General features: G+C 57.6%; 1 protein-coding gene across 4 annotated transcripts in view; it reads right to left on the reverse strand.

Moving 5' to 3' along the window:
- Nucleotides 1-803: 803 nt before the first annotated feature.
- Nucleotides 804-19,130, reverse strand: part of CELSR3 (cadherin EGF LAG seven-pass G-type receptor 3) — a 32,167-nt gene continuing 13,840 nt past the window's right edge. Inside the window, exons 8-36 of one of the 4 annotated variants that reach the window (XM_064667546.1) lie at nt 18,783-18,908; nt 18,440-18,609; nt 18,046-18,231; nt 17,788-17,898; nt 17,363-17,531; nt 16,969-17,110; nt 16,681-16,801; nt 16,179-16,362; nt 15,983-16,084; nt 15,361-15,375; nt 13,679-13,773; nt 12,762-12,971; nt 12,107-12,290; nt 11,454-11,603; nt 10,992-11,172; nt 10,508-10,675; nt 9,954-10,080; nt 9,580-9,786; nt 9,301-9,475; nt 8,689-8,762; nt 8,259-8,338; nt 7,500-7,626; nt 6,727-6,840; nt 6,454-6,590; nt 6,269-6,375; nt 5,419-5,592; nt 5,080-5,280; nt 3,829-4,906; nt 804-3,115 (exon numbers count right to left, since the gene is read on the reverse strand). In XM_064667546.1, coding sequence (XP_064523616.1) covers nt 3,088-3,115; nt 3,829-4,906; nt 5,080-5,280; nt 5,419-5,592; nt 6,269-6,375; nt 6,454-6,590; nt 6,727-6,840; nt 7,500-7,626; nt 8,259-8,338; nt 8,689-8,762; nt 9,301-9,475; nt 9,580-9,786; nt 9,954-10,080; nt 10,508-10,675; nt 10,992-11,172; nt 11,454-11,603; nt 12,107-12,290; nt 12,762-12,971; nt 13,679-13,773; nt 15,361-15,375; nt 15,983-16,084; nt 16,179-16,362; nt 16,681-16,801; nt 16,969-17,110; nt 17,363-17,531; nt 17,788-17,898; nt 18,046-18,231; nt 18,440-18,609; nt 18,783-18,908 — 4,943 coding nt within the window. In that variant the 3' untranslated portion in view covers nt 804-3,087. Of the gene's footprint in view, nt 3,116-3,828; nt 4,907-5,079; nt 5,281-5,418; nt 5,593-6,268; nt 6,376-6,453; nt 6,591-6,726; nt 6,841-7,499; nt 7,627-8,258; nt 8,339-8,649; nt 8,763-9,300; nt 9,476-9,579; nt 9,787-9,953; nt 10,081-10,507; nt 10,676-10,991; nt 11,173-11,453; nt 11,604-12,106; nt 12,291-12,761; nt 12,972-13,678; nt 13,774-15,360; nt 15,376-15,982; nt 16,085-16,178; nt 16,363-16,680; nt 16,802-16,968; nt 17,111-17,362; nt 17,532-17,787; nt 17,899-18,045; nt 18,232-18,439; nt 18,610-18,782; nt 18,909-19,130 lie in introns of those variants that run through there. The other 3 variants (XM_064667543.1, XM_064667544.1, XR_010433457.1) reach the window with 3 other exon arrangements.

Genomic DNA, 19,130 nt, shown 5'->3' on the forward strand with positions numbered 1-19,130 from the left:
CCCGTGCCATTCCTTCCCACATCCCAGCGTCCAGCCCCTGACTTGCACCCTGGGCTGGCCACTCTATCTGTGACCCCCCCTTGCCACCCCAGCCAGCTCTCCCTGGCCCTTACCCACCCCCCCAGCCTCAAGAAGGGCTGCAGGACAGGACCACAGCTCCTGGCACTGCCGCTGCAACTCCCAAGGGCCACCCTGAGCTGGCCCCCAACTGCTTAGAGGATGGAGCCTGTGAGGGACAGAGGGATGGCAACTGATGGTGACCCTTGCTCAGGGTGCTGTGGATCGATGCTGCCCTTCGATCTCCTGCTCTTTCCTCTTCAACAGGAAGGGAGGGACAGAGGGCATCAGGATCACGCTTGGCCTCTCCTCCACACACTTTCTTCTCCTTGCTGGCAGCCAGCTTGACACCGCTGAGGTCAGGCAGCCTTTGGACAGTGGATCTTCTTCCCTTGGTCTAGGTCTGATTGAGGGTGCCAGCTGCTGCCAGGCACAGGCCCCACGGCTAACCACAGCCACTGTGGTACCACAGCCCTGCTGGCAGTGCTGGGGCCACTGGCCACCACTGCAGCTGATCCCAGGTCTGGGTGAACCGGCCTGGACACAGCCCAGTTCAGGTAACTGACAGCACCTGAAGTCCCTGTCCCCTGGTCACCTCCCCTGTTCCAGGCAACTCCCCTTCAGCCTACGAGCTGGCTGGGAGCTCCCACCCAAGCCTCCTCCCACCATCAGCTCAAGCCCAGGCGCTGCACTCGTTGCCCCATCCATGGATCCACTGCACAGGGAGAGATGGCAGAGAGGCCAGCACCATTTTATAGACTTTTATTTCCAAATCTGGCGCTTCCATGATACACTTTTACACAGCCAGAGAGGGGGCACGGGCATCTCCCCGCTCCCTGCCAACAGAATCGGGAGACAAAGAGAGGAAAAAAACCCCAACCAAACCCCGCAAAGGAAAAAACCCAAACCCAAGGAGGATGCTCCCCAGAGCCCAGGTCACAGCACTACAATCAGGGACCAAGCCAAAGACTGGTCTGCAAGAAGTAGACTCCTGCTTCTTGACCGGCCCAGGTCTGCAGGGACGGCCACCAGCTCCGCTGCTCTCTTCTTTTTGGCACTTGTCACTTGCTCTCCATTTGGCACCAGCATTAAGAGCCCCATACCCAACTTGGCAGAAACATGGGCCCTACAGCACCATAGGCAGGGAATCCCAAGACTCTGGTGCCGGCACTGCACAGCCGGAGAGAAACATGTAAACGAGCTTGTTCGCAAAGGCAAAGATGGGCAGCATGGAGGGGCCTGGCTGTTCCCAGCATGTGGGGCCAGCAGGTTTTCCCTCTGCACACTGGTTCCGAATGGCATGTAAACATGTCAGCAGGCCCTGCTGTCCTCATCCCCGGGAAAACAGTGAGCCTGTCTCATCAGGGCTGTGCCGGGGGGCCAAGGCACCCCCCCAGTCACCAGCCCTTCTATTCCCTCTGTGCTCTTCCCACTGACTCTGGGATGTAGCCAAGAGGCCTTGGCTTCCCCAGGGGCCTGGAGGACAGCAGCACAAGTCCTCTTCTGTAAACATGACAGGCTGGGCTACAGTAAGATGCTACGGCAGTGTGGCAGTAAGGCAGTAAGGGGCATACGGTCACACAGCCCCAAGAGCACCACGGGGCGGCTGAGCAGAGGCACCACGCTCGGCCGGTGAGAGGGAGCATGCCAGCCCCCTGAGCCAAATGCCCTGGCCCGAGGCTGGGGTAGGCACAAAGGAGTGTTACTTCATGGCAGGGCTAGTAGGAGCCCCAGGCCAGGCCCGAGGCTGAGCAGAGACACCATCAGGGCAACCTGAATTTCCAGAGAGGGCAAAGTGCTGTTTATCTCCATCTCCCAAAATCCAGGCCACTCTGATCTGGGGTCCTCTGTTAGAGGATAGCAGATATATGCAGAGCTCCCAGGGATCCAGCTAGATACAACTTTCGTGGGCAATACTGGACCCCGAGACTGAAGCCACGTCATGCTCCTGCAGATGCTAATCCTCTGCAGAGGGAGCGCTGGCTCTGGGAATAGCCTAGCCTGCTGCTGAGCAGGACAAGGGTCATCCAGCTCCTTGCCTGGACCTACAAACCAACAGAGATTTGCTTTGTAACATCCAGGTTAAAGAGCACAACACCCAGTGGGTAAAAACACAGTGCTCCCTTGCTGAACAGAGGTAACCAGCATTGATGAGATTGGGACCATCCTGGTACAGGACAGGGCTGCACAGCAAAGCTTGTCTCCTCCCCAGCAGGTCCCTACTCCTGAATTTGCTGCCCCATTCGTTTGTGCTCTCACTGGCACACAGCCCCTCACTGAGGTGGGGCAGCCCCAAGGGGGAGGGTTCCATGGGAGGGCAGAAGGAGGCCTGGCTGCATGGGGCTGAGGGACACCAGGCAGGAGGAGGGTGGCAAGACACGTGTGGAGCTGCACAGTGGGAGGGTGGGGGGCAGCAGGGCCAGCTGTCCTGCAATGGGGCTTGGGCAAAGCAGTGCCAACAAAGACTTAAGGACTGCCTGGCACTGTCTCTCCAGTCCACTGGGACTGTGGTCCTCATAACCCCAGGGAAGGTGGTAAAGGGCTGTTGGTGAAACAAATGCTCCAGGTCCTGGGAACAGACCATCCGTAAAAATAACCATAGAAATTTCTTTTCTCTCTGATTACAAAGATACAAAAAGGTAGAAAACCCTCCCCTGCTCCCACGTCCTGGGCTCCATCTCTGTCCCTCTGCCACTGCCCACCCTCCACACACACACAGGCACACCCCATGTACAAACAGCTCGCAGAGAAAGAGCTCAGCCCTGGCGGGTTGGATTCGCCCAGTACTACCTGTCACACTGGGCAGGTGATGGGGAGCACAGCAGCAGTTGAGAGCCTGGAGGCTCCTGGCAGTGGGTGGTGTGCACTGCCGGCCCCTCGGCCCACAGGGCAGGGGAAGGCAGGGTTGGTTTTGGGCCTCTGACCACCATCGGTTCTGGCCCCTGCCCCCTGGGGACACCAAACCTCAGCTGGCAGTGCCTGGCGAAGGGCTCTGCTTCTTCCATCTCTCTTCTGGACAACTTCGGCCCCTCAGGAATGGCCCTCGCTTCTCATTATTCTTTTCAGAGGAAAGAAAAACAGCATTAAGACATGGCATCTCCCCTGGGCTCCAGCATCCTTCCCCTGCTAGGCCAGATGGGGACAGGGCAGAGACTCACTCCCATGTCAGGGCAGGAACAACTGTATCCAAGTCCCTGAGTTCAGGGAAGAGGAAAGGAGGGATGAGGTGGGGTGGGGTGTGGTAGCAGCAGTACCAGCATGGAGCAGAGCTGGAGGGGAAGAAATGACAGAATGGGACAGGGTCCCTGGGGAGAAACATGGCTGGGGCAGGCAGAGCTCCCCTAGGATTTGGGCTCCCTCCTCTCCAGCCAGCCTGGCCCTTGCATACATCCACTCACTGGGACTTAGAGCCAGCATTGACCAAGGGGACCAGCCATGAGGCCAGCCTGGCTGCACAGAGCATCGTCCCCGAATCCCCACAGGCCACAAGCAAGGGCCATGCCTCTGGCAGAGTGGGCAGACTCACATACACAGATGTTCATGCCCGTGCTGCACTGCAAACACCCAGAGCTGTCGCACCTGAAGCTTCTCCTTGCCCAGTCACTGTTCAGGACCAGGAGACACCTGCCGTTCACCCTGGGGACTCACCCTTATACAGCCCTCTCCCTCCAAACCAAACCCCTTTCGGGAAGAAGCCAAGCAGGTGGACAGTGCACAAGATCAGCTGAGGAATGCACAAGAGCTGGCTGAGGAAGGAAGGAACACACTTACTCTGAGTCTGGTGACAGCTCTGAAATGCTGTGGGAGGTGGCAGAGCGAGGCGTCGAGGGACACATTGCAGAGGGTGTTGAGGTCTGCAAGGCAGAGGGGGTGGCGGTGGTCTGGGGGCCTGAAGGCGTGCTGGAAGATTGCACGGAGGACAGGACGGAGGAGTTAAAAGAAGCAAGGATAGAAGAAAGGATATCTAACTGTTCAGTGGAAGGATGTCGGCTGGGAATGGCCTCCAGGTTCTCCCTAGAAGGGTGTCTCCTCGACAGCGGCTCTAGGCTTTCCCTAGACAGCTGCCTCCGAGAGAGACTCCCCAGGTTGTCCTGTGAGGGCTGCCTGCTAGGCACTGTGTCCAGAGGCTCTCTGGAATTAGATCTTCTGGATAGAAAGTCCAGCTGCTCCCTTGAAGCTTGTCTAGCTGATGCTAGCAGGTCCCTTGAAGGCTGTTTTCTAGAAAGTAAATCCAATTGCTCTCGAGAAGTATCTCGACTTGGTAACATGTCTATTCGGTCTCTGGACACTTGCCTACTTGGCAATGTGTTTAGCCACTCTCTAGAGACTTCTCTTACTGGCCCACAGTCTAGCTGCTCTCTTGACCCAAATCTGCAGGGTAAAGTGTCAAGGCAGTCTCTGGAGCCCTGTCTCCGAGGCAACGTGTTCCCATGATCTCTCTGACTGGGTCTAGCAGTGAGTAGATCCAAGTTTTCCCTAGATGCATGTCTGCTTGGGATACTTTCCAAGTGTTCAGTAGACCCATGCCTGCTGGGGATAGTGTCCAGCTCCTCCCTGGACCCATGCCGACTGGGCACAGCTTCCAAGCACTCTCCTGAGTTGTGTCTGCTCAGCTGCTCCCGGGACATCTGTCTCCTCATCAGCATGTCAAGCTGCTCCCGTGACGAGTACCGGCTGGCTGGCTGTGACAGGCTGCCAGCTCCAGAGTAAATCCTGCCGTAGGAGGCAGCAGGGACAGCCCTGTGACCCAGCGTGGAGGTCTTGTACCACGTCAGCTCGTTGGTCATCCTGCCAACGGATGGCAGGCCCTGGAGAGTCGGTGGGTACTGGAGTCGGTTCTTCAAAATCCCTGCACCAGACAGAAAGAGAAGTCAAATCTTCGCACAAAAGCAAAAAGAGCAGGAAAACCAGGGAGATAAGCCATACCTCCCCAAGGGCACAGCCAGATGGATCTGATGCTGTCAGGCCAAGTCATCCTGACACAGGCAAGGCCACCCTTGCCCGCTTGCTCCAGGCTGTTACCTTTTCTCTGCCGTTGGGTCTGGGTGAGGGAGTTCTCATCCCCACTGGTCAAAGCCAGGTCTGGCTGATTATTGTTGGCTGCATCCTTGTTGATGTCAAATCCCAGCTTCCGCTCGGAGCCCCACTTCTGCAGGGAGCAGGGGTGAACCTCACACTCGCCCAGAGCCGGCCAATATGACATGAGGTCATTGCCGTCCACATCTGAAGGATGCAGCAAAACGGGCCCCAGGGAAGAGGGAGAGAATATTTCCGTGAGCAGCAATTGAGCCATCACAAGACGTGGCCTGTCCCCCAGGGACCTGAGCTCATCCCTTTCCCTGCCAAAGCCCTGGGACTTGCCTTTGGGAGTGGTGTTGGCAGGGTTAGTGAGGAGGCGTTCGCTGTGTGCCGCCCGCTTGAACTGGCGCTGGAAGCGGCCCCGCAGGCGTACATTCTCCTCGCTCTCCGAGGATGGGATGGAGAGGCTGCGCTCTTCATCCAGAGACAGGTCACTGTCAGAGTCCGAGTCCTGGTCTGTAGGAGCACAGTGTGTGTCAGGGAGATGTTTGGAATGAAGGTGAGAGAGGCTTCTTGTGGCAGTGCCAGGAAGGTGGCAATACCCTAGAGCTGACCACACTTACGAGAGTGACTTACCCCTCACTGCCTTTCCCTCAGCAGCAGCCTGTGCCAGCTGCCCTGGCCCTATCACCAGGTACCCATGAGGAGTCTGGCTCCCTCTCACTGCACCTTCCTGTAAGGCAGCTGCAAACAGCCATAAGATCCCCTCTGCCTCCTCCTCCAGGCTGAGCAAACCCACCTCCCTCAGCCTCTGCTTGTTTGCTCCATGCCCCAGCTGTGAGGGTGGCTCCTGCTGGTCTCACTCCAGTGAGTCAAATGTCTGCACTGTCCTGGACAGCCCAGTATTCCCACAGATCCCGCAACAGCCAATGTTTCCTCTCTTGCTTTCTCCATCTCTGGCCCCTTGGGGCTTGGCTATGCCCTTTGCCATCTGTCTAGGAGGAGGCTGTGCTAAATGACACAGTAGCTGCCTTTCCCTCCTATCCACAGTGTTTGGAAGTCACAGCTGAGCATGGGGTGGAGGGTGTAACCATATAGCCAGAGCCTGCACTGGGAAGAATTTCCTTAAGCCAGGAGTTAATCTAGGATGCACAGAGTTGGCCCCAAATCCAGGCACAGGGCTGAGTCTTACCTCCCCCAGCATCACGGTGGAACATGGCCACGTCGATGTCCGTGGGTCCAGCATGAGCCAACAGGCTGTGATCCAGGACCGAGCCCTGACGTGCCGTCACGTTGTCTCTGAAACACAGGAGGCCCAAATGGTCAGGAGCCTCTGTCTGCCCGGGCACTGTGGCCCCCCAGAGCCCCGCTCCCTACCTGAGGTACGCCCGCTGGCTGGAGTGAGTGCGGGCAGAGCGCACGCTGCTCACTGAGGAGACTGTGGAGGCCCCCAGGGTGATGCGGATGAGCCCGCTCTCCTCAAACAGCGCTGTGTTGTTGTAGGCACTGGGGCCCTGGGAAGGGCAGGGAGAGGGTATGTTAAGGAGTTGCTATGGCAGCTGCCATGGGGAAGTGGGGACATGCCTGTCAGCTCCAGTCCCAGACATGCAGCCTGACCCCAGAGCCCTGGGCTGCTCTGCTCTCACCCACCTGTGTGCTCCTTGTGGCCTCCTCGCTCTGCCCTTTCTTGCCGAGGCAGGCCAGCTTCCAGGCCTCCCACACCTCCTCATTTAGCACACAGAACAGAACCAGTACAGCCAGGCCCTGTGGGGAGAGATGCCCTGAGAGACAGTCCCTCATTGCCAGCTGACCTGCTTGCCCACAGCACCAGTGGAGGGACAATCCCTGGCTCCTCAGGAGCCCAGCACATTGGCTCTGGTGGCCACCAGGACTGGGATGCACCAAAGACGCCCCAAAGCTGATCGGAGGTACCACCCATGGTGGTCATGGGTGAGAGAGGAAAGGGTGGGGTGTCCTCCTGGCTGGCAGTAGCCAAGGAGCAGATGGCAGGGTCCCCTGCAGCAACACCAGCCACAGTGGTAGCAGGAGGTTGGCAAGGTGCTGCCGCAGGTCTGATTTTGGGTGTCCAACACTTCTGCTGCACGCTGTTCTCTTGCTCTGCCCTCTGAGAGCATGGAGGTACCTTCCCTCCAAAGATGGGCCTTGCTATCCCTTGGATGTCACCTCTGAACCAAACACCTTGCAGCCACCTCCTACTCACCAGAGGCACAGCAGCAAGGACTGGCAGGAGTCACTCACTGCCAGTCACAGCACCACAGTGGTGACAGCAGAAGGGACAAGGAGCACAGCAAGATGCTGGGAGCTCAGCGCAGGCCACCCACTCTCCACAGATGGCTGTGGGGACCACAGGGATGCTCTCCTGGGCTGACCCACGCCCTCCCCAGCAGAGGCTGGGCAGTTACCTGGAGGCTGCAGAGGACAGTGTAGAGGTAGTGGAAAGCCAGGACACTGTTGTTGACAGCCAAGAGGCCAAAGAGCCAGGTAGTGCTAATAACTAGAAGCAGAACAAAGGAGCTCCGTAACGTCATGCTGGAGAGAGAGAGACAGACAGACAGACAGGCACACAGACACACACCAAGAGGTTAGTGCGTACTGTTAATCTACAGTCTAGTGCTCACAGACAGAGATCCAGAGGGGAAAGCGATCCTCTCCAGCCCTCCCTGTCATTCCCAGCACTGTGGGCACATCCCTGCAAAGCCGTCCAGCTCCTGCCAACTCCCAGGCCTTCCCTTCTGGATCACACATGGCAAACACAGGTCATTTGGAGCCACAGAAAGCTGAACCATGTTCCAGGGCTGGCTCAGAAGGGAGTGGGAAAAGGTCCTCAGGAGCATGTAGGAGAGGAAGAAGCAGGTGCTGGTAGCTGACAAGGGTGAAGTGTTGAATCCAAGCAGACACGTGGGGTGGCTGTGAGGGCAGGTGGTGAAGGAGGACCAGTTGGTGGGTCAGTGTGGAGATGAGGACGTAGGAACAAGAGGAAAGGACAAAATTTAGGAAGGGTTAATGTGGCTGGCAGGTATGGGAGAGGAGAGTGGCTGTGAGGCTGACACTGATGCACAGAGGGGCCCTCTGTGATGGTGGAAGAAGGAGGATGGTCACTGAAAATGCTAAAAACCACGAGCTGTCAGAGCTCTGCTGGGAGTTTGGCCACTAATACTCACAGAACCGATTTCTTCTTGGTCTCCTTTTGGCCTGGGGAACAGGACATCTTGGCCACAAGCAGGAACATGACCCCATTCATCTGAAAGCGTTGGCACCAATTAGAAGCTGTGCCAAGGGCTGGCTCTGACCTGACTTCCCCAGTGCAGAACATGGGCAGACTCCAGGTCCACCAGGCCCATGTAAACATCCCCTCCTTTCCCCTTCATGCCCAAGCCATGGCCTCCCCCAGATTTGACTGGAGTGAGGAGGGACAAAAAGAAGGCCTCTAACTGAGGGAGGGGTGGGTACATAGAATGGGGCAGGCAGTGGGCAGCCAAGGAGGAGCAAGTGCCCATGGTGCGGAGAAGGGAGGCAGGAGAGGGTTGTGGGTGAAACAGGACAGGGTTTTACCACAATGACGACAGTAATGGGGCCTGCAAAGCTCCAGACCAGCTTATCATGAATGGAAATCCAGCAGAAATCAGGGTTCCCATAGCCCTCAGGATCCAGGCCAACAGCCAGCCCTGCAAGAGGAAGGGAGAGGTCAGGTCCAGACCCAGCAGCCTTGGACTCGTCCGAGCCATATCAATCCCATTGCAGCACTGAAGGCAGTGAAGAGGCTCTCTCCCTGCTCCTTGCCCTGTGCACAGGCTTCCCCACCACAGGGAAAGAGCCAGGACTGCGAACCCCAGCACCAAGGGCCTTTATTTCCTTTTCCCCAGGTATCCCTGATACAGCCCAGCCCAGCAGGCACTCACTGCCAGCAACAGGTCACCCAAGCATGCAGGCTTAGGAAAGTAGGAGACCTCAGCTACAAGCCCTGGGATAAGCCATGGGGAGGTGTGCTGAGAAATTACTTCTCCCCAGGAGGCAAGAAAACAGCCCTTGATACATGGTCCCCAGCTGACCACCCCAGCACTGCTTGCTGCCAGCACTGCTGTCCATGGCAAACCCACCTTCAGCTCTCCACGCTGGGTGAGCTGGGCAATACCAAGTGGTCAGGAGGCTGCTGAGAACCAGCACAAATGGTTTTGGCACGGCTGTAGGACAAGTAGCTCTTACCAGTGATGATGGCAGGCACTCCCCAGCCAATGGCATAGTAGAAACGCATGGCCCCGAAGTTGACGTTGCGGGCTTCGGTCTGCATGCGGTAGATGTGGAGGCCCTGGACGAAGAGCCAGGCGAAGGTGGAGAGGAAGAAGCAGTGGAGGAGGATGGCAATCACAGTGCAAAGAAACTGGGGAGACAGAAGCCACTCAGAGATGGTGCCACTGTGCCAATGCTAATGGCATAATCCACACCTCAGCCTCACCCCACGGGCATGCTGGTTCAACCACAGACCTGGTTCTCAGTGCGGTTGATCCCCAGGAGAAAGAGCAGCTCAGAGAAGAAGAGGGTGACTGATATGTTGGAGTGGATGCCACGGGTGTTGGACTTGAGGCCTTTGAGGCAGGTCAGGAAGGAGAAGGTCAACAGCAGAGACACCAAGGAGAGAGACACCAAGGAATAGGTGACAATTGCCAATGTCTCCAGGTCACCTTCCAGTTGCTGAAGCAGCAGAGAACCAAAAGCAAACAGTGGTGTTAGGGGAAGACACAGGATGCTTGCAGAGTTCTCAAACTCTGGTTGTGCCCACAAGAAATTTTCTGCCTGTGCCTGTTTATTATTATTTAACAGTCTCCACCACTGCCCACAGCCCCACGGGCAGAGTTTACCTCTCGGTGCGAGCTGTCCATCAAAACCCCAAAGGTGCCAAACTGGGAGCACTGGCAGTGGACGTGCGTGGTGTTTCGGTACACAAGCTCACAGTCCCTGGCTGTCCAGAAGCCAGAGGGGTTGGTCCTGCAGCCACCAAAAAGCAGAGTGCACTTAGGAGAGAAGACAGATGAGTGTGGTGTGTGGGGGAGGAACTGCAGAGAAGATGGGTGACTAGCAAGGCTCTTCTGCCAGCAGATACAACTGCACTCCTACAGCTTAACTACTGGAGTCAGAGTGTGGATGTGGCACTCAGGGACATGGGTTAGTGGTGGGCTGAAGAGTGCAGGGTTAACAGTTGGACTCAATGGTCTTAGAGGGCTTTTCCAACCTAAATAATTCTATGACTCTGCTGTGCCCTCCCAGCAGGGAACCCCACCAGGAGAGAGTGGAAATCCCCCACATCCCAGTGCTGCCCAGGTACACGGACTGTTACAACCAAGGAAACCTGGGGAATGAGGAGGTGTCTGGGGAAAGCAGCTCAAAGAGAGCGGCCCAGCCATGCTCGACTCACGGGTTGGAGTGGTTCCACTGGACACAGAGAGGTTTACTCCTGTTGGCTGTCTCCAGCAGGTAAAATTCCAGCACAAGAGGGGTGTCCAGGGGCCCTTGCAGGAAGGTGTGATTGCTGAATACAGACACACTCACGATGGGGGAGTTCATCACAGGATTCTTGGGGAGCCTGCAAGGAGCAACAGAGCTCTACCATCACTGTGCATGGCACACACAGACCCTTGGGGGCTTCCCAGACATCCTGTCCTGACATCTCACAAGGAACAGGTCTGCACAGGCTGTGCACAGGTCCACACCAAGGGGCTGGGAAACATGGGACAGAGCAACACCAGGGTGGGGAACAGGCAGAGCACTGTGGGACTGCCTGGCTGAGAACCAAACCCACACCATTGCAGACACTCTTGGCAATTGCTGGAGGGAACAGAAAAGAGTCCAGCCAGCCCCTCTCTACGAGTGCTTGTGGGAGCAACAGGGATGGGACGTACCTGACACTGCGACGATCCACCTGGTAGCGTGCAGGCAGCAGCCCCCCGAGGGTGCGGTACATGATGAGAATGACCACAGTGAGAGTGGGCTCAGGCTCTGGCAGCGCCTGCCTTGGGGAGGAGCTCTCCACAGTGTAGTTCCCTTCACCCCCAGCCAGTGTGGGCATTGCTGTAGGGGCAGCTGAGGCACACAAGGGGGTGGTGAGAACACATATACACACGTGCTGCTCCGAAGACAACTTGCAAGGCCATCAGGAGCCTTTGGGATGTGGTGAAGCCAGAAGCTCAGGCTATCAGGGGTGACTTGTGGACCCCTGACAAGAGCCAGGTCTCAGCAGGGTATACCTGCAAACTAGATGGCCTTTAAAGGTCCCTTCCAACCAGAACCATTCCGTGATTGTACATCCTTCCTGCTAGCCATACCCACCCAAGCTGTTCCTTGAGTGATGCTCACATGCTCACCTTCAGCTTTCGGCGGGCTCAGCACGGAGAGTGGCAGCACAACGTGGGTGTGGGGGTCCCAGGCGGGCTGGCCCCGGAAGAGGCTGCTGTGGTAGCGAGGGTAGCGCCGGCGGATATGGGAGTGGTTCTCCATGCGATCGATGCTCAGCACTGCAGAGGAGCAAGAGAGTGAAGTCAGATCTAGAATGGCCACCTGGAGAGAATCACGCTCCAGGGCACCTCAGGTTTCAAGTCGCTGGCGAAAGGACCACACGAGCCACAGGCTGGGTTGTGGCTATGTCCTGTGTTTGGGCATGACACATGACACAAATCTCAGCACCCACAGTGCTCCTTCCCAGCCCAGATCCATGCTCTGCTATAGGGCAGACTACTTCAGCCACCAAGATCAGCTGCTTTTTCACTCTAGACTGGGAAGTAACTGGGAGTGGGCAGCACACTCTTGGCTCTGCTGCTTTTGGTGGCGTGTCAGTTAGTCCAGGCAGGGATGGGCCCTGGAAATCTCTCATGAACACCTCCCCACATTTAAGAGAGCCACCAAGGACATTATCAGCACCCTCCCTGAGATGCAGTGAGATAAAAAGGGAAACAGGTGTAATGGAGGAGTGTCACTGCACCATCCCAACCAGCCCCAGCCCCAGCCAGCTCCTACTCACTGATGTTGGGGGTGACGACACCAACAGGATTGAGGTAGGTGAGTTTCATGTTGCTGGCCAAGGTGCCTGAGTAGTCCCGCAGCTGCTCCATGAGGCTGGCGCTGCCGTGCTCTCCGTGTGGCAGCATGGCCCAGTGCTCCCGGTTCTCAGGCGCCAGCACGGAGCTGCCTGCGCGCAGCAGGTTCTGCACAGGAGAGACACGGGGGTAGGGGGTGAGGAAGCACTGCCTTTGGGACCTTTCTGGCCACCCCTAGACTGCAGCACTGTACTCTCTGCCCAACTTGCTGCACAAGGGCTTGTAGCAGAGGTACTTTCTGCTACAATGGGCCTCCACCCTCATCGCTCATCAACCAGTGCCCTACAGAGACATCTTCCAGGCACTCCTGCCATGAAGGACCTGCAGGCAGCAATAAGACCTCCCTTTGCCTTCCCAGGCTGAGCGGACCCAGGTCTCTGCCTCTCCTCAACCAGCTGGTGCTCTAGTCCTGACCGTGCCTGTGACCTCGCTTTTGTGGGCCACTGCCTGTGTGGCACTGGGGAGCCCCGTGCTCCTGATGGGGTCTCACCATATCTTCAATGCCCTCAGAAACACAGGCTCACGGTGGCTGACAGGAGAAGCAGCATCAGAAGTCGCTGATCTGGGGGAAGGACTCACCTCATTGAAGTGGGCGTCCTGTGTGGCTGTCAGGCCGAAGCCACGCTGCTGGCTCTCGAAGGCCATGAGGCGGGACAGCAGGCGGAAGGCGATGTGCACGTCATTGCCAAAGTAGTGGTCCATGTGGTCTGTCACAGCCCGGAGCCGGTGGGCCAGCTTCTTGGCTTCAATTGTGTTGAGCTCAGTCTTGTTCCTCTCCAAGCCCTCCAGCTGCCAGTGGTGAGAAAACAGGGGATTAAATAATTAAGCAGGTTCCTTATTGGGAAACTGGGATGCTGCAGGCCCCACTGGACACAGAGATTACTTTTGAAGCCATGGCACAAGCCACTGACAGTCACAGTCGTGGTCACTAGAACAGGGAGCACTTCTGGCAGTCTCCAGCAACACGCCAGGAGCTGCACTGGCCCAGCTAACCCAGTGCCACACACAACAGAGGCCAAGATGAAAGGACAGGGCAAGGGCCTGGCGATACTTCCCTGGAAACTCTCCTGGCTTCAGTTTCAATTCAGCCCAGGTGAGATGCAAGTATTGAAGACACTTGCCTGGAAACGTCAAAGGGATTTGTCACTGACAGAATCTGGGGGCTACAGAGCTTCCATGGAGCAGACATCCCATCAGCTTCAAACCACTCAGCCCAGCTCAGGGTTATTTATTTTCCTCTCAAATGCTGTGGCAGGACACAGGTAATTTCTGATGGGGACACTCAGATTAGACAAAGCCAAGTGAACTTAAGCTCAGACCAGTGCTCCCACAGGATGGGTTTGGGGGCAGGAGATGAAAAAAAAAGGTGCTGAGCACTGTGGCAAGTCCCTCTCATACTCCAGGCACTCCTGGAGAGCTGAGTGCTTTGAAATCTGACTGTGAGCCAGTGTCAGAGGGCCCATGCTCTGTCAGGGCTGCAGAGCCAAGAGGATTACCAGCACAGACAGTTCCTTGAAGGCAGGTGAAGTGCAGTTGAAGAGATCTGGCTCCAGCCAGCCCTTTTCCTCATCACAGTGTCTGACAGCTGCACCTGAAGCAAGAAGGAAGGGCATGTTGGAAATTCAGCACAGGATACACATCCCCAGCAGGGACCCTCTGCAGCAGCTAATCCCAAAGAACAGCACTGGCAAGTGATGGGGAGGGCCTATAACACCCCAGGGCCATTGTCCTGCAAGTGTGCAATTCATTCTACCCTTGGTCTGTAAAATCTGCAGCTGCTGCTGTCCCCTCCCTCCAGGAGCTGGATTCCTGTGTGCCGTGGGGCTGCATCACACCAGGTGCCATCACACAGAATTGCAAAAAGGACTAAGTGACTTGGCAGGACTCAGGCTGGAGAAGCTCCATGGCATGTGACTGTGTCCTCAGGGCACATCTCACCCCAAGCTACAGAAGCCCGTGCAGCTCTAGGCATCCCCTGGCTGACAGCCTCAATGCTTGCTGAGGTCCTGCTCTCTCTACAGGGCAAAGTCACTCCAGGAGCACAACAGTCCTGCTATGGGCTGGCAAACCTGCCCCAGAGATGAGCCCCTGCAGTTGATGGGGATGGAGCAGTGGGATGGAGGACCCCAGTGTGGAGGATCCAGCACTGTGGGTTCAATATCCAGTGACAGACCCCAACCCCTGGCTGGGGCCCAAGCACTACTGCACAGCAATGGAGTCACCAGCACTGAGTGGGATCAGCTGTTCAACATCACCAAAAACCCTGCTAAAGCTGACACAGAGAAAAGTGTTCTGGGCCGCTACAAACACTTTACACAAGAGGAAACAGGCAACCCCAGTGTACCCAGAAGGACTGTGGAGGAGGTCCTCTTGGGGAGAGCACCAGGGCATAGGAGCCCACCCGAGTGCCCATGGCTGGGAGAGGGCAACAGCATGGCCAGGGCAGGGAGAGGGAGCCTGAAGGAGACTCCAGTTGCTGCTCAGAAAAGCCCCAGTAATAAACGTGTCCCTCTCACCACCTCCACCTCCTAGTTGTCCTCCCAGCCACCTTTCTCCCAGCTGCAGAAGCACAGGGACCAGTGGCACTGCAGCTGGGAGCAGGGAGGACAAGAAAATCTTCACACTGCTGGCCTTCCTCTTGGACAGAACAGAGATCGGCTCAGGATCTGACCCCCAGGTCCCTGTGCCTCCCCCCACCAGCTGGGCAGAGGGACCAGGACCTTGTGCTGTGCCTGCCCATCAGTTCCTGACCCTGTCCTACTGCCCCCCACTCTAAAAACTTCCCCCTTCCTCCACCCCACGGCCATTCAACCATTGCTCATCACCAGCTCCTTCCCCTCCCAGCCTAAGCAAGCAGGTACCACCCAGGAGAGCCAGCATCCATCCCAGCCAGGGAGCAGGGCACGGGCCCACCCAGAGCCAGCACTGCAGGCTCAGGACAGTGGGCGGCGGGGGCTGCATGCGGCTGCAGCTGGGTTTGTGCTGGTTAGTGTGCTGGGAGCAGGGAAGAGCGTGTAGGAGCAGTAAGGCCAGGCAAAGCATTGGGAAGACTCTTGGCAGCTCCAGAAGCAGAAGGGAAAGTGCAGGGGTGCGCAGGGTGTCAGGCAGGGAGCAGGAAAGGAAAGCCGTGTGGTGCAGCCCTTACAGCACAGGAGGAAGGAGATGGGAACAACCTTACCTGCACCCCTCAAGCCTGAGCACGGAGGGCGAGAGAACCGGGGAGAGAAGCGACAACAGTTAGGAGCCGAACCTGCCTCCTCCTGGGGCGAACGGCTGGAGAAGGACAGGGTTTGTATTGTCCCCTGGGGCTCCCACTGCCCTACATCCCAGACACCCCGTCATCGAGGACAGCTTCGCCTCCTCCAGCTCCAGATGCTGCCTCCTACCCAACATTCACCTGCTTCCCTTGCAGGGCACATGGGGATGGGGCCAGTGGAGCCGCAGAAAGGCACTGTGCTGCTGAGCTGCTGTGCCAAGCCTGACCTCAGCCTCAAGCCCACTGAACCCAGAAAGCAGCAGGAACAAGGTGGGAATCGAGGCTGAGGGAACAGCACAGCCTCAGGGCTGGGTGATGTGCCTAGACCTCACAGCTTTTACCCAGCCTCAGCCCCATGTCCAGCCCCCTCTGCTCTCCCCCAGGCTGTGGCATTTTCTCCACCAACTTCCTTCTCCCAGACCTCAAGTCCAGCTAAATGAGCTAAATAATATCACAAGAACAGAATGATATCACTGGGGCTGCCACAGCTCCTGGCAGGACAGCCAGGCTGCCCCCTCCCCTCCCCATTGTGTCCATCACTCACCCAAGGAGCCTTTGGGACACAGCACTGCAGCTGAGAAGCCAAACTTGGTCTGAGGCCACCACACACCTGCCTTCAGGCTTTTGGGGCAGCCGTCATAGAGCACTGTTGGAGACAGGCAGCCCGAGGGGCTGGTCACAGGGGGAAGCCACTGACACTGAGCCCCACAGCACCAGCTCCCCACTGTGCCCACACTCACCCTCACAGCCGCTGGGTGTCACCTCAGCAAAAGGGCTGTCACAGCTGTTGCACTGGCGGCCGATGACCCCAGGACGGCAGTGGCACCGGCCTGTCTCCCTGTCACAGGAGCGGGAGGTGGAGCCCACGGGGTAGCAGTCGCATGGCAGGCAGGTGTCACTGCCTCTGGGGCGGTAGTGGAAGTCCTAGGGGGAGACAGGGACAGTCATCCAAGAGCCCCTTGGAACAGCAGCTGAGGCTGGTGCCTGGGGAACCTCTGGAGCCAGAGCAGAGAAGAGCCAGGCTCTCCTGATTTGCAAGCACCCACAGTGCCCCCACTATCACCATGCTGGGGCAGGAGGGCCACATAGAGGAGCTGAGCAGGGATCCAGCCCAGAACTGGCACACAAAGCAGGGCCTGGGCAGCTGCCAAGCCTTTGGAGGGGACAGGGAGCAGCATCAAGAATGAGCAGAGCTTCAGGCAAGCCACGGGCCACATTCCCATTGGCACAGCTGCCCCTCACCTTGCAGTGGCACTGCCCGTTGGTTTTATTGCAGTCGGGGTCAAAGCCCTTGTTCACATCACAGTTACAGGGCCCGCAGCTGGGGTTCCCCCACCAGCCCTTCGGACACTGCTGGTCCATCCTAAGGAGAGAGACACCTTCACTGTTACAGCCAAATCCCCCAGACCTTCTCCTCCCACCAGCCCAGCTCTCAGCAGCTCCAAGGAGCCAGGTGGCACTAAGAGGTGCCAGGATGAGAGGTCAGCATAGAGCCAGGCACAGAGGATACAGCTGTGCCCTGTATCTCACCTGTGCTCACAGTACTGCCCAAAGAAGTTCCCGCTGCACTCGCACACGTAGCCCAGGGAGGAGCCTGGCTTGCGGCGACACACAGACTTGTTCTTGCAGGGGTTGAGGTGACACACATCCACACAGTCCCCTCCGTAGTACCCTGAGGTGTGGACAGACACCACCATGTAAAGCAAGTATTTTCCCCCTGAGAGGGGCCAGAGCACCAAGGAGTGGACTCAGAGGGCTCAGGAGGGATTCTGCCCTCCAGGAAAATTGATGGCTGTCTGACAGGGATGTGACTTGCTCAAGGGGTGGACAGGAGAGCAGTCACGGGCCAGGAGACAGTCACGGGTAGAGGAGAAGACAGGCAGGCATGGAGAGCAGAGGAGTGGCAGTGTGCTGCAGGTCCTACCTGGCTGGCAAACACAGGAGTAGCTCTGCCACTCATCCTTGCAGATGCTGTTGGCTGGGCAGGGGTTGGAGTCACAGGGGCTTGGCACACTGCAGCCAGCCTCCACTCTCAGGGCATGGCTGGGTTTGGGCAGCACAGTCCCAGTGACGCTGTCACCCAGTCGCACACCCTGCAGTGCAGGTGACAAATTCACAGTGAAGCTTTGACAGATACACAAGGCTCCAGCTCCCTACTCTCCACAAACCCCCAGCAGCAGCCACTCCCCACCACCCCCATTTATGGCTGCCCCACAGCACCTCAGAGCCTTGAATGCTCAGAGGGAGAGTGACACCAGCAGTATGGATGCTGACAGCAGCTGCCAGACCTGTGTTTTCACCCCTTCAAGTAACATACCCACTGAGGAAGGATCAGAGCAATGGACTCACCTGTATGCAGCCCCTCAGCCCGTTCTGCACCTCGCCAGAGCCCAGGACTCCCCCCACATGCAGGTGTTTCACCTTCAGGCCATGTAGTTCATTTCCTACGACCACTGTATCCTGCAGAAGGAAAGGGAGTAACATGAGGCTATCGGCACCAGCCCTGGCCCAGCCCTCTCTGAGGGTGCAGAGGCACGGCCTGGCCTGTGTTTGCCAAGCACCCCCTACAGTTCCTGTCCTGGTGCCGGGGTCTCAAACAGCACCTACCTGGTAGAGCCCAAAGTCCAGGGTGAGGGTGATGACGTAGCGTGAGTCTCGCCCACTGCGGACGTCCCGCAGCTCCAGCTGGAGGTCGTGCCATTTCCCATCACTGAGCTGCAGCTGGTCCAGGAGGAGGCTAGTGCTGCGCCCGGACCCCCTGCTCACCATGAAGGAGAGCAGACCCCCAGCCAGCTGCAGAGAGGCAACCAGCAACGCCAGCAGTAAGCAAAGACGGCGCCAACTCTGGCTGCTTCCTGCCTATCCCCTATCCAAGAAAACCCAGCCCTCTAAATGTCTCTCCCCACAATCACACTCTGCTTGGGATGGAGCCAGCAGGGAGAGCAGTGTCCCCCTGCTCTCCTGGGGCAGACAGCAACAGAGGCTGAGGCTGTGTCCCTACCTGGCAGAGCAGGGTGGTGTACTGGCCTGCATGGGCCTGCAGAAGCACCCCATCCATCTGGCGTGTCCGAAACGCCAGCCCCAGGTACCACGGCACTGAGATCTTCACATCTGTCTTGAAGTCCCAGGTCAGGACACTATTGCCCTGGAAATAGTGGGCATGGTGCATGGCTGGAAAGGAAAGTGGAGGTGAGAAGGGACAGGCACTTCACAGGGAGCACTAGGTGCAGGGACAACAGAGCTAGTTCAGCTCATACAGATCCCTTACTCTGCTTCCACAGCAACCCCAGCACAGCCTTGCACGTACCCACCCTGCCTGTGCCCAGCAGTGCCCGCTCACTCACGGTGGTGGCAATCTTTGCCCCCGAAGCCAACAGGACAGAGGCAGGAGTAGGTTCCCCAGCTGACAGAGCAAGTGCCACCGTTCTTGCAGGGGTTGGAGTCGCAGAACGTGTGCTTGGCGTGACAGCCTAGAGATAGCAAAGTCACCTGTATCAGCATTAACCCACTCACCACCTCCCCCTAGCCCACATGGAAAGGGGGAGAGCCTGCCAGCCTTTTCCCTGGCTGCCAAAGGGGCAAACCAGACACTTAGTCTCTCCACACAGGCCCTGTGTGCTCAGCGATGAGGGTCAAGGCTGTCACTACTCCTTATGCCAGAATCAAGACAGTGTAGAGCTGAGCTGACTATC

Source organism: Pseudopipra pipra, chromosome 11 (genome assembly GCF_036250125.1).
Source record: "Pseudopipra pipra isolate bDixPip1 chromosome 11, bDixPip1.hap1, whole genome shotgun sequence".
In the NCBI taxonomy this organism is placed as follows: Eukaryota; Metazoa; Chordata; class Aves; order Passeriformes; family Pipridae; genus Pseudopipra; species Pseudopipra pipra.